The sequence below is a fragment of the Chenopodium quinoa genome, unplaced genomic scaffold, assembly GCF_001683475.1.
Source record: "Chenopodium quinoa cultivar QQ74 unplaced genomic scaffold, ASM168347v1, whole genome shotgun sequence".
Classification (NCBI taxonomy): domain Eukaryota; kingdom Viridiplantae; phylum Streptophyta; class Magnoliopsida; order Caryophyllales; family Amaranthaceae; genus Chenopodium; species Chenopodium quinoa.
This window is the reverse complement of record NW_018743476.1, coordinates 2,493,393-2,505,275: the sequence shown is the minus strand read 5'-3', so window position 1 is coordinate 2,505,275 and position 11,883 is coordinate 2,493,393. Positions and strand designations below refer to the sequence as shown.

The following is an 11,883-nucleotide window of genomic DNA, read 5'->3' as shown; positions in this document are numbered from 1 at the left end:
TACGAGCAAGGTGAGAAAAAGAAAAGGACTATATACAAAATGAAATTTTTAGTAACTTCCAAACAAAAGCAAACAAAAGAAAGCTTACTTGAAAACTATGTACAAAAACCTAAAGAAACCATCATCATCATCATGATCAAAAGAAATCTCAAAACATCATCATCAAAATCAAGACAACAAGACAAACATCATACTAACTAGACCACCAAGAGCGAAGCAAGAAAAATCCACCAAAGCCTTTTCAAACACATCCCCATGAGTCCAAGGTGCCTCCCCCAAAACCTACCCTAAAACATCCTTTTTTATTCTCCCCCTTCACAAAATAAGGACATCAACCGCGATGCTCAAGAACATGCAAAGCTAAAAAGGAAGGAAACAAAAAGGGAATCAAACAACCAAGGGGGAACTATTAGCCACTAGGGCCGACACCACCATCAGCCACATCCCAACCTCCGGTAAAACCGGGAGGGAACCCATAACGACCCTTGAAAAGGTCAAGTTGGGATGTGGACAATTGATCAAATGGCTCGGGCTGCATACAGAGGTCGGGGTGAGTGGGATGAACATAGTAGTAGTCAGGGTCACCCCGATAATCACTCCTCCCCGAAACCCGGTAGTCATAATGACCGGAATCATCTGGGAAGTCGCGCCTTGGCTCATCGGGGTGTGTAACCCCGGGTCAATAGGGGTACGTGGAGAGGTTGTCACCACCCCAAGATGGCACAGGCCCTTGTTGGGGCGGCACATATGGGTAGTTCACCGGAGGAGTGACCTCCCCCCTACGCAAACTAGCGTCATATAGGGCGCTAGTTTGAAAAGACAAAGTTTGATGGTTGGAATACAAACCTTGCATGCTCAATTGCATGCGCTCCATATGCTCTCGCATAGCCTCCATCTCACGGAGATAGGCATCTCCTTGGTACTCATGTTGTTGATGTTGTTGTCTTCTTCTTCTTCTTTGTTGTTGTTGTTGTTGTTGTTCATGTTGAAATTGTTGTTGTTGTTGTTCATGTTCTTCTTCTTCTTCTCCTCCTTCTCCACCTTCTCCACCCTCATCATCGTCCTCATCATTGTCACCATCATTCACATCATCATCATCCTCCTCCATATCATCCTCAACTCTCCCATTGTCCATAGGAATCCTCCAAACAATCCTAGCATCTCGAATAGCTGAGGTGGCGGTCGGGTTTGGGAGTAAACAATGGTGCACATTACGCACTACCCAAAAATAAACACCGTCTCTCTTAGTTTTAGTAATGAAGCGCAAAGTGTTAAGTTGCTTCAAATCTAGATACATGTCTTCACTCCCTCCAAGCGGAGTGCAAGACTTCAAGAAACTTTCTTCCTTAAAATGATACACCAATCTCGTAACCATACCTCCACAATGTATCTCACCCGTTTTCTTCCCATTAATGATTTCCTTGCAACAATCCATAAAAATGTACCCAAAATTCAACCTCGGCCCCAAATTCGGCCTTGTAGCAATCCAAAGAACTAAGATCTCCTCCCTCCAAAGCTTCCCAAGATCTTGCTTATTAAACACGGCATAGCCAAGAACCCGATGAAGAATTCTAAGAGCTGGGTGAATGATCTAACTAGAAAGCAAATTTTTAGAGTCAAACACCTTCTTTTGAGCAATTTGTCTCCACCATGAAAACTCATTGTAATCGGACTTGAGAAGGGAAACCAAGGACACATAGATGTTGGCATTGGAATGAAGCCAAGGGCTTTATTGAATTCGGTAAGGTTCATGGTATGCTTGGCATTGAATAGTTGGAAAGAGATGATATAGTCGGTATCCCCCGCCATATTATACTCAAAAGTAGAGAAAAACTCAATGCACGGTTCCAAATAGGTTCTTGGAGATGACTTTACAAACTCATCCAAACAAAGGTTACGGAGTAGGATGTCAAGATCGGCATCAACTCCTAATGTGACCATATCATCGGGAAGATAGTTGCGGGTAGGTCTAAATTTTTGGGTTTTCATTTTGTTATAGATTGGGACATGTTTAGACCGATTGTGAAATTTGAGAGGAGGTAAAGGAGGAGGTGGGGAATCATCTTGAGGAGTTTGGTTGTGAGGAGGTTCGGTGTTTGAAGTTGGCCTTGAGAGGATTAGCCTTGGGAGGATTGGTCGGGGGATTGGTTAGAACGTTTCTTGCTACTCTTAACCTTCCTTAACAAATCCATAGTCACAAGTGCAACCAACACCAGAAACTACACAATCACTCAAAATCAACACCAACACTACCACCAATTTTTCAAACCACCTTCACAATACCACCCAAAACCACCACAAACTACAAAATACATGTTATAAGCAACAAAACAACCAAAAATCCAAACAACAACCAACAACATTAACAATCCATCTCAAAAATAAGCATAAATCACTCAAAACAATTCTAAAACCACCATACTAACAACCATAAACATCATAGTCATGCTTAATCAAGGCAAACCAAAACCATTATATAATAATCAATTGAAATTGACAAAAATAAAACAAAGGTTAGAAGTATACCAAGATTAAAGACTGAAACAAAGCTTTGAATTGCTTCAAGGACTCAAATTTCCCAAAAAACCATGAGAAAAGAGACTTAATGTTGATGAAAATGGAATAAAATAGAAAATGTGATGGAAATTTGAGTGGATTGTGCGAATTTGTGTGAGAATGATGATTTGGGGGTTAGGGTTTGAGAGGAGGAAGAGAGAGAAAGGGGTAAATCAAAAGGAGATTGAAAAATAAGAGAGGAGAGATAGAGAGGAGCAAACCGGCCTACTATGTAACCCAGGTGGTCGCGCCCTCTCCCGCATCTGCCGCGCCCGCGAAGAGACCGCGGGGAAATCGCGCGCCTAATCTGGAAAACAAAATTGATTTTTACCTTTAACTGGGGTCGCGCCCTCTCCATGATTGTCGCGCTCGCGGGGCAACCGCGGAGAGTTCCTCATCTTTTTTTGACAAAAATAAGCCGCGCCCTCTCCAAAGTTGTCGCACCCGCGGGGCAACCGCGGAGAGCTCCTGATCGGCTTTGCCCTTTTTTGAAGCAAGGGCACCTGAGGCCTCTCCAAGCCCGCGGGGTGCCCTCTCCTCTGCACTCCAAATTCTCCTTTTGCCATCTTCATCAAACACAGTCCATAGTTGATGAATGAAGGTAGCCTACAAAAGAAACTAAAAACAAAAGGAAGTAAGAACAAAAATCAACAAATAAAAATAAAAGAAAAGAAAGAAAAGAGAATCACTAGTAGAAAAAATGTTATTTGTAATGCCCTATTAGTAACTGGCATAGATTATCTTGGTTACATTTAGCATATTAGTAACTGACATAGATTATGTGGGTTACAAATAAACTAGTATTAGTAACTGGCATAAACAAGGTAAGTTATAAATAGTCGGACAATGATAGACTGACCAACTATTAGTAAGGGGCATAAAAAAGGTCGGTTGCAAATAATAAGTCAAATTTTATTGACCTTATTAATTATAACGGGCTTTATTAAGGTTAGTTACGAATGTAGCCCAGTAGCACATACAACTCAAAATGCTCGCTCTCATATTTCTGCGGCTCTTTACTTGTTAGTTCCTTTTGTTTCACTATTATACTTTACCCCCATTTTTTCACATGAATCCAGCTTGAACATTTCTCTCTCCTCTAAAACTGCTGTAAACTCCTCCAAAAATCCTCTAAAGCTCCTCCAAAACTCAATCATCAAGAATATCGTCATGGTATGCTATCGATCTCCACCCAATTTATGTATTTTTAATTAATTATAAGCGATTATTTGATAAAATGACTAAAAAGAATTCTGGGGTTTGTTCTTTTGTTTGTTGATATAATTCAATTCAAAATTTGGGGTTTTGAATAGGCTCTTTCACTCCTCTATTTGGTTGATTTTGTTTCCTACTTTGCAATTCTGGTTTTTTAACCCTTTGTTTGAATTCTGATTTCTCAATTTTGGGTTCTTAAAAGAAAAAAAAAAAGCCTGATTTGTATAAGTTTATAATGTATTGATGTTATTACTTTGATTCGCTTTCGGGTTTTTGTAAGAGTCCGCGAGAAGGTTTCGCAACTAATCAGCTTGAACGTTTTTCCAATTTGAGCTCTAAACGTAAACTATTGACAAAAATGGTTGCGTGGAAAAACTATTTACCAAACTAAGCTTCCAGGGTAAATCGCTGTCTCGGACAGCGTTTTACCCCTGGTTTTTTTTTTTAAAAAAATTCAATCGGTAAACGCTGTCCCAGACAGCGTTTTACCTTCTGTATTTTTTTAAATTCAGTAGGGCATAAAACGCTGTCTCGGACAGCGTTTTATACTTGGGTTTTTTTTAAAAAAAAATCAATGGGTAAAACGCTGTCCGGGACAGCGTTTTATGCCCTGTTTTTTTTTTAAATGAAACGTTGTCCGGGACAGCGTTTCATGGCCATATATCAGCATGTTCACTTCAGCAGAATGCGCAAGAACTCAACCTCAACCTCAACGCTTTCCCTCCTCCCTCTCACACTAAACCACGACCGTACTCAAACACCCGCATTGCCGCCGCCGCCCACCCTTGCGCCACCGCTGCTGCCGCCACCTTGCTGCTGCCCTCCTCCCTCTCACACTCACTCACTCAATTTCGTGGTTAGCCCTAAACTGAATTTAGTGTAATTGCATAGTTATTGTTGTTAATTATTGTGAATTGTATGTAATTGCTCTTACTTGTTGTTAATTCATGTCAATTGCATGTAATTGTTGCTAATTATTAATGAAAATGTGGTACATTGTTGATAATTATTGATGGTGATGTGGTACATTGTTATTGAAATTGTTCATGACATTGGTGAAGTTGATGATGGTGAAAATGTTGAAGTTGTTAATGGTTGAAATTGTTGAAATAATTCAAATTGTTCATGAAATTGTTGAAATTGGTGAAGTTGTTGAAAGTGAAGTTGTTATAGGTGAGAAGAGTCTTATTTCAGTGTTGATAATTTACCTCGCTCTAGATTTCGATAATCCTAAAATGTGTTTTGGTTATGTAGAATATGGCGTCACAAAATGTAGTTTTGTTATGCCGGTGGGGAGGAGAAATTCTGTTTGATGGACCCCGGGTCAAGTATAGTGGGGGAAATATGGAACCACTAACACTAGAACCGAACATGACTATGAATGATTTGATGAATGAGGTTCATAGTAGTATTGGTTCAGACCCGATGACCGTTGACGTACACATTAAAATGAGGTTTGAGACCGGCAATGGGGTTCAAGTGTTACCGGTTTCTACGAATAAGCATGTGACAGCTCTAAGGAACGTTGTTGCAATGAAGGGTGTTCCCACTGAAATATATGTGGAAACGGTGCCTATATGTACCCAACAAGGTACTCGGCCAGAACAACAATCTACACGTATTTCTGGGTACAACACAGAGCCCTTTCAAGTGCCGTCACACGACATTCCATCAACTGAATATGGGATGGGATCTTTCAGTCGAATGCTGCACGACGATCAATTTGACATGCCATTTAGTTCTCAGCATGCGCCGAATCATCTTGAAGATATTGTGAATAACGAACTTTCTGTGTATGATGTGTACACAAATGATGAGGCCGATAGCGGAGAGGAGGAAGATGGACTTCAGAACATGGATGTAGAACCTGCTCGGATGGAAGTGGGCGAGCCCCTGGTTAGAACTCCCATTCCTTGGTTCAGTCAGGTGAACGAGAACTACGAAGTTGATCAGGATTGGGCCGAATCGGGTAGTCATACGTCGTTTGTTCCGGGGGGGGAATTTGAGAAGGGGATGTGGTTCGAAAGTAAGAAAGTGCTCCAAGAAATGGTGAAGATGTATTTCATACAGAGGAATCAGTTCTACACCACAATTACATCGAATGAGAGTGTGCTTCATTTGCGGTGCAAGAAAAAATGTGGTTGGATGCTACGGGGTACCAAATCTAGTAAGCACTCGCGTGGCTTCGCCCTAGTCACATACAAAGGCCCGCACCGGGAGAACTGTGTCACGGAAGTATTGTCCACTGATCACCCGCATTTGGATTCGTCGTTAATATCAGATTTTGTGAAGTCCTTTGTTCGGAAAGATCCGTCTTTGAAAGTTGAATTCATACAAGAACTCATCTCCAAGCAATTTCATTTCGATGTCCCGTACCGGAGGGCATGGTATGCAAAGGGGAAAGCAATAGCTGATATTTACGGTGATTGGGAGAGTTCTTACGGCAGACTTCCGCACTTCATGCAAGCCCTCCAACAGTCAAACCCGGGAACGTGTGTTGTGTGGAAGTACAAAGCGTTGGTTGACGGTGTTTACTACAGCAACATGGAAGTGTTTGAAAGAGTGTTTTGGGCGTTTGGCCCTTGTATCGACGGTTTTAAACATTGTATGTCAGTTATCTGTATCGATGGGACGCACTTGTACGGGAAGTACAAAGGAACACTGTTGGTTGCTACAAGTGTTGATGCAAACTTCCAAGTATTTCCTCTAGCATTTGCGTTGGTTGAGGGGGAAAACACCTCCAGCTGGTCTTGGTTCCTGGGTTGCATTCGGGTTCATGTCACTCAACGAGTTGACCCGGTGCTGCAATCGGAGGCATACACGAGCACATACGCGCCGCAATTCTGGCCAATCCCTTGCGAGACAACCTGGACGCCCTATAACGGTCCCAGAATCATTCCCGACGGGAGCATGTTGCGTGGAATAGGGCGACCAAGGTCAAAGCGCATACGTAATGAAATGGATGAGACCCTCAGAGGACCCATGACTGTTAACTGAAATTCGTTGTAATCGTAGATGGAGGAATTATTTTGTAATAGAAAATTTTGATTTAATAACATTTGGAACATTTTGATTTAATAACATTTGGAACATTTGATCGTTAACATTTTGGTTAATTGCTAATGCGTTAACTCTGTTGGGATTTGTTAAATTGCATGTGAACATATACGATGGACGGTAGGGCTGTGGAGCTGGCTGTTGGAGGACTGCAGCATGCAAGCTGTTTGCTGAAGCTTGTTTTCTGCCTGGATGCTGGTTGCTGTTTCCAGCAGAAAAGCGCTGTCTGAGACAGCGCTTTATGTTGAACATATAAAATAGTTGTAGTTGAATTTTTTTTTTAAAAAAAACCCAAGTATAAAACGCTGTCCGAGACAGCGTTTTATGCCCTACTGAATTTAAAAAAATACAGAAGGTAAAACGCTGTCTAGGACAGCGTTTACCAGTTGAATTTTTTTTAAAAAAAAAACCAGGGGTAAAACCTGGAAGCTTAGTTTGGTAAATAGTTTTTCCACGCAACCATTTTTGTCAATAGTTTACGTTTAGAGCTCAAATTGGAAAAACGTTCAATCAGCTTCCTGTGTAGCCAAATCCAACGTATTCTCTCTGTTTTACTTTATTAGTTATTTGTTTGTCAATGAACTGTGACATTTTTTTGCAAAATCCAGCCAATATATTATCTTCGGCATCAATTGCCGCCAGCTGAATAATTCCGTACGTTTTTGTTTCTTAATTCAGTTTGTTAATTTCTGTTTATTATCATTTTGTTTCCTATTAATTCTCAGTTTTGATGTTGCAATGTTGTAAAATGCTGAATTTGATCTTGTTTCCAGCTTATGATATGCAATGTAGAAATATGTTTTGTAATTTTTTTCGATTTTGTCAAATTTAATTGTAATTGTTTGAATTGTTTGTGTTTTTTTTTTTACAATGCTAAGTTGCTAACCCCTCACTAATGACGAAGATTGGCCTTGATGTTTATTTCGTGAAGCTCTTGCCAAACTTTCACTAAAAATGTTTCTCTCTCCTCTTCTCTTTGTTTCTTGCTTTTATTTTATTTTATTTCAATCTCATTTTCTTATGGTAGGTTTTCGGTTTTGATGATACATTATCGAGCAGGAAATATTTCAACTCTAGAAGTAAGCTTTGATCCTTTATTTTTGTTTATTTTTTTTTCTATTGAACTTAGCTTAATTAATTGCATTTTAAATCATAATTCAAGTTACCTTTGTGAGGCTTATACTTCGCACGAAGTATAATGATGTGAGGTTATATATGTGTGCAGTATACTTCCTAGTACCAAGCTTATAAGATGCTTGTTAAGAAAATCCTGAATTTAGCATTTTATTGAAGTTTTGAGACTTTTATCTATAGGTTGTCAGTAAATCATGCCTCTCAAGTTATTTTATGGCTTCAAGATTATATAACGCTTTTGAGTTGTCTTAAAATTTTGGTTAATGTGCTTATCATGCTTTTGTTGATTATTATTTTTTGTTTAGGCTCACTTTGTCCTTATTGTTGTCTCATTGTGCATGTAATTTTTATTAGCAGTACATATAAGATGGTTTTATATGTTGCATGTTGGCAATATTTGACATGTAAGTGGCTAGATGTGGTTGGTAAACCAGGTGTATAATAGACAGATTGAGAATTCCAGTCCAATGAATAGATAATAGGTTTGCATTTGATCAGCTTAGTAGAAAGGAGAGGTTAAAGGAGAATCTTAGTTGTATTGACTTTATAGATTTCATTTTTTAGTATGATAATTAGTTGTTGAACATGAAGGTTAATTATGAAATTTATTGTTTTGTAGCATAAAAAGCATAATGGAACGGTTAAAAATGACTTTATGAAGATTATGTTATATAAGGACTAAGGAGATGGTCTGGGATTGATGTGTTTGTGGATCCACCTTAAAGCTAAGGTTAGGGTTAATCTAATTCCCTCTCCCATCCACTATCAACAAAAACTTGAGATAGCTAAAGCTAGGGTTTCAACTCCTCTCTCTAATCTTGTTAATGATTTTTGATGTGCGAGAAATAGCAGAGCTTTATTCAAGCAAATGCAAAGAAGCTGAACCTAGTGAAGATAAAGTATCTGAAATGGCTCTGGACTCTGCATAGAATAGGTAATGGAATTTATTTTTTGGAAAAATTTTCACTTTCACTTTTTCTTTAAAGTGCTTATTCATGCTTTCTTAATGTGTTTTGATCACTGGAGCATATTTGTTCACAGTGATAGATGTGGTGAGAACTAATAGTCATCTTGAATTCTACGAGGATCAAAAAGATTTGGCTAGGATGTTCGATATTCTTGCTATTTACGCATGGGTTGATCCTGAGACTGGATATTGCCAAGGTTATGGGCTTTCCTCAGTGTTTGTGTTGATGCTCATTTTTCTGACCTTTTGTTGAGAAATGTAAAGATGTGTTATGGTTCATATTTTATATAAAGATGTTTGATGTTTATTTTGATGTATGTTGTTTGTACAGGAATGAGTGATTTACTGTCTCCATTTATCGTTCTTTTTAAAAATGACGCGGATGCATTTTGGTGCTTTGAGATGCTTCTTTGACGAACAGTTTGACTTTTTTCTTTGTTCTCATTTGGATAATAAATTGGCTTATATTTTGTCTAATATGTTTTTACTGTATGGCTCTACCTATTCAGAGAAAAAAATTTTAAATGGAAGGACAAACTAGAGTTATGAAGTAGTTTGAAACACTTTGGCAAATATTAAAACTGACTGACAGAGAAATGTTCTCACACTTAACTCACATAGGTGCGGAAAGCCTTTATTTTGCCTTCCGTATGCTGCTGGTGCTTTTCTGAAGAGAATTATCTTTTACCGAAGCCCTTTGTATGTGGGAGGTTTGTTCTCTTAATTTCCTGAAAATCACCCTTGCTGGTACATAATTGTTTTTTATCCATGAAATTAAGAATTTCCAGGAGACTCAAGCTATAAAAAAAATATAAAATTGATGTTTTAAGTTTATTTACTAGTAATATGAGAACAAATAGTAGTTTTGAACAATTAATGTCAAAATTTTCTCTCTCAGTTGAACCGAATGACTCCTATTTCACTCATTAATGCAGATAATTTGAAGTTAATAAGATGACCTCAAGCATGTATTTACACTGTCAATGAATGATCTTAGCCATAATGCTAAGTTGGTTGATGATGATAGTTGATTTGGTTTATGTGTGTTGGTTTTTATTGTTGAATTAGTAAGTGTTCAGAATAATAGATCAAAGAGCTTTATATGCTTATATATGTGCATATGGAACGACTAAATAAATGTCAATTATTTAAGTATCTCTCCCTAGTATTGTATGATTTATCACTGACAGGAGCTGAGTCATTGTGGCTTAACTGTTTTCTACGGTCCAATAAGTAAGAAATTTAGCTATTGCTACTAAGAGTCAGGATTTTAAGACTATAAGACTATCATAAATTATTTTAAACTGCAATGATAGGTATTATCGGGAAGGGATACTCCTTACAAAATGTGGCAACCTTCGGTTTTTCAAATTTTGGGATGAACTAAGAAATGACAAGGTACCTTTTTAGAAATTTGACATAGGAAAATGAAAAGATTATGAGAGCCCACAATATTTCGGAGATAAGTTTTGTTAGCGATTAGGAATTGTCTTTTTTTAAAATCCATAATTTGGTGTCAAAAAATCAAGTGATGATAGGAGATCCATTCTGAAGTCATACAATGTTATTCACTTATTTGGAGCCAAATATAACCATTGCCTAATCACATAATGTCCCGTGGTGACCTTGAGTTAATGAAAAGAGCCCTGTACATAACTAGCTAAATTGACAGTTTAAACTTTAAAGGGAAAGTGCATGGTTCTAACTACCCAAGTGGTTTCCTAGGAGTCTCATAGGGTCCATGGGAAGCACTTTGACTGCAGAATTTGTTACTTATCAATGACAAAGTGCGTGTGGCTTGAACTGCAGTGATTGATTTGCTTCTAGAGTGTGCTATTGCCAGTAGACTGTCATGATAGAAAAACTGACCTCTAGAATATGCAATCAACTCTTTAACATGTGTTTAGTTGCAACTTGCAAGTCAATTTTCTCCTAATGTTGTTTAATGTCCTTTTAATTTTGATGGAGTTGAATGTATCTTGGCTAAGGTGTTAGGAAGGTTATAAAATATATGAAATCTTTTAATTTCTTTCCCATGCAGAATTCTGTTGCAATATCAAGTGCTCAATGTGAACTGCATGCTGCTATCCCATACAGAACAGTCAAATTTGTGAAGCAGACAAAATCGTCAAAATTTGAAGGTTGACCATTGTATCAATCAACTAACTAGCTTATTTTTGTTTTTTTTAGTTATAGAGTATTATTTATTGTGAATTGTGAGAGAAATATTTGTAATTTACAAGTACATCAATTCAATATAATTTACAAGATGTCGCTTGAAGTTGGTCTTATATTGGTTAGATTGATAGTTATTGTATTTTATAAAAGTTTATTAACAATTAATGGTCTTTACATTAAAAAAAATATAAATGTAGTGTACGGATGGTGGCAATAGAGGAATTTGCTAATGCTACCATATTTTAATTTTATTTTTTTAATAATAAAAGCACTATTCGTAACTGGCGTTAGGCTATGCTAGCTACAAATAATACTTTATTTGTAACCGGCATAACTTAACGCCAGTTACAAATAATATGCTTTCTAACTTGGAAAACAGCTTATTTGTAACTGCCGTTAGGTTAAGCTAGTTACGAATAGTACATTATTTGTAACTAACATTAGCCGGTTACGAATAATTTTCACTAGTTGTAACAGTGGCATTCGCAACCAACAATGCCAGTTATAAAAAGTCAATTTTGCCAGTTACAAATAGCATTTTTTCTACTAGTGAATAGACGTGAGAAACCGGGTTGCCTCCCGTAAGCACTTTTGTTTAACGTTGTTAGCTCGACGTTTACCACCCATTCAAGGTGGCTTGAATAGAATCATTTTATGACTAAGACCAACGAACACTCCATCAAAATATTTCTTGAGCCGATGACCATTAACCTTGAAAGAAGATAAGGAATCCAAAGGAGAAATCTCCACGGCACCATTACCAAAAATTCTTTCAC

At 37.9% G+C, this 11,883-nt stretch overlaps 1 protein-coding gene across 6 annotated transcripts; it reads left to right on the top strand.

The window, feature by feature from the left end:
* Nucleotides 1–3,469: 3,469 nt before the first annotated feature.
* LOC110739399 (TBC1 domain family member 15-like) lies at nt 3,470–11,207 on the top strand. Of its 6 annotated transcripts, none has more exons than XR_002514809.1 (6): nt 3,470–3,729; nt 7,856–7,907; nt 8,812–8,896; nt 9,004–9,126; nt 9,261–9,639; nt 10,971–11,207. XR_002514809.1 is itself a non-coding variant. In XM_021919863.1 (6 exons), exons 3-6 carry the CDS (start codon nt 8,663–8,665, stop codon nt 9,341–9,343), a joined length of 318 nt encoding a protein of 105 aa, XP_021775555.1. In that variant the 5' UTR covers nt 3,470–3,729; nt 7,856–7,907; nt 8,582–8,662; the 3' UTR covers nt 9,344–11,207. The 6 variants fall into 6 exon arrangements, 4 of the variants coding, with proteins under 4 accessions (XP_021775555.1, XP_021775554.1, XP_021775553.1 ...); XR_002514810.1 differs by adding an exon at nt 8,582–8,692 and having other exon boundaries at nt 8,815–8,896; nt 9,058–9,126; nt 9,261–11,207; XM_021919863.1 differs by adding an exon at nt 8,582–8,692 and having other exon boundaries at nt 8,815–8,896; nt 9,261–11,207.
* Nucleotides 11,208–11,883: the final 676 nt, after the last annotated feature.

Excerpts from the sequence above, each read along its gene's own strand:
- LOC110739399 (XM_021919859.1), top strand. The coding sequence starts at position 7,869 with ATGATACATTATCGAGCAGGAAATATTTCAACTCTAGAA. Across the intron at positions 7,908-8,811 it reads GAAATATTTCAACTCTAGAA|CAGAGCTTTATTCAAGCAAA; the intron begins GTAAGCTTTGAT and ends TGCGAGAAATAG. Across the intron at positions 8,897-9,003 it reads CTGGACTCTGCATAGAATAG|TGATAGATGTGGTGAGAACT; the intron begins GTAATGGAATTT and ends ATTTGTTCACAG.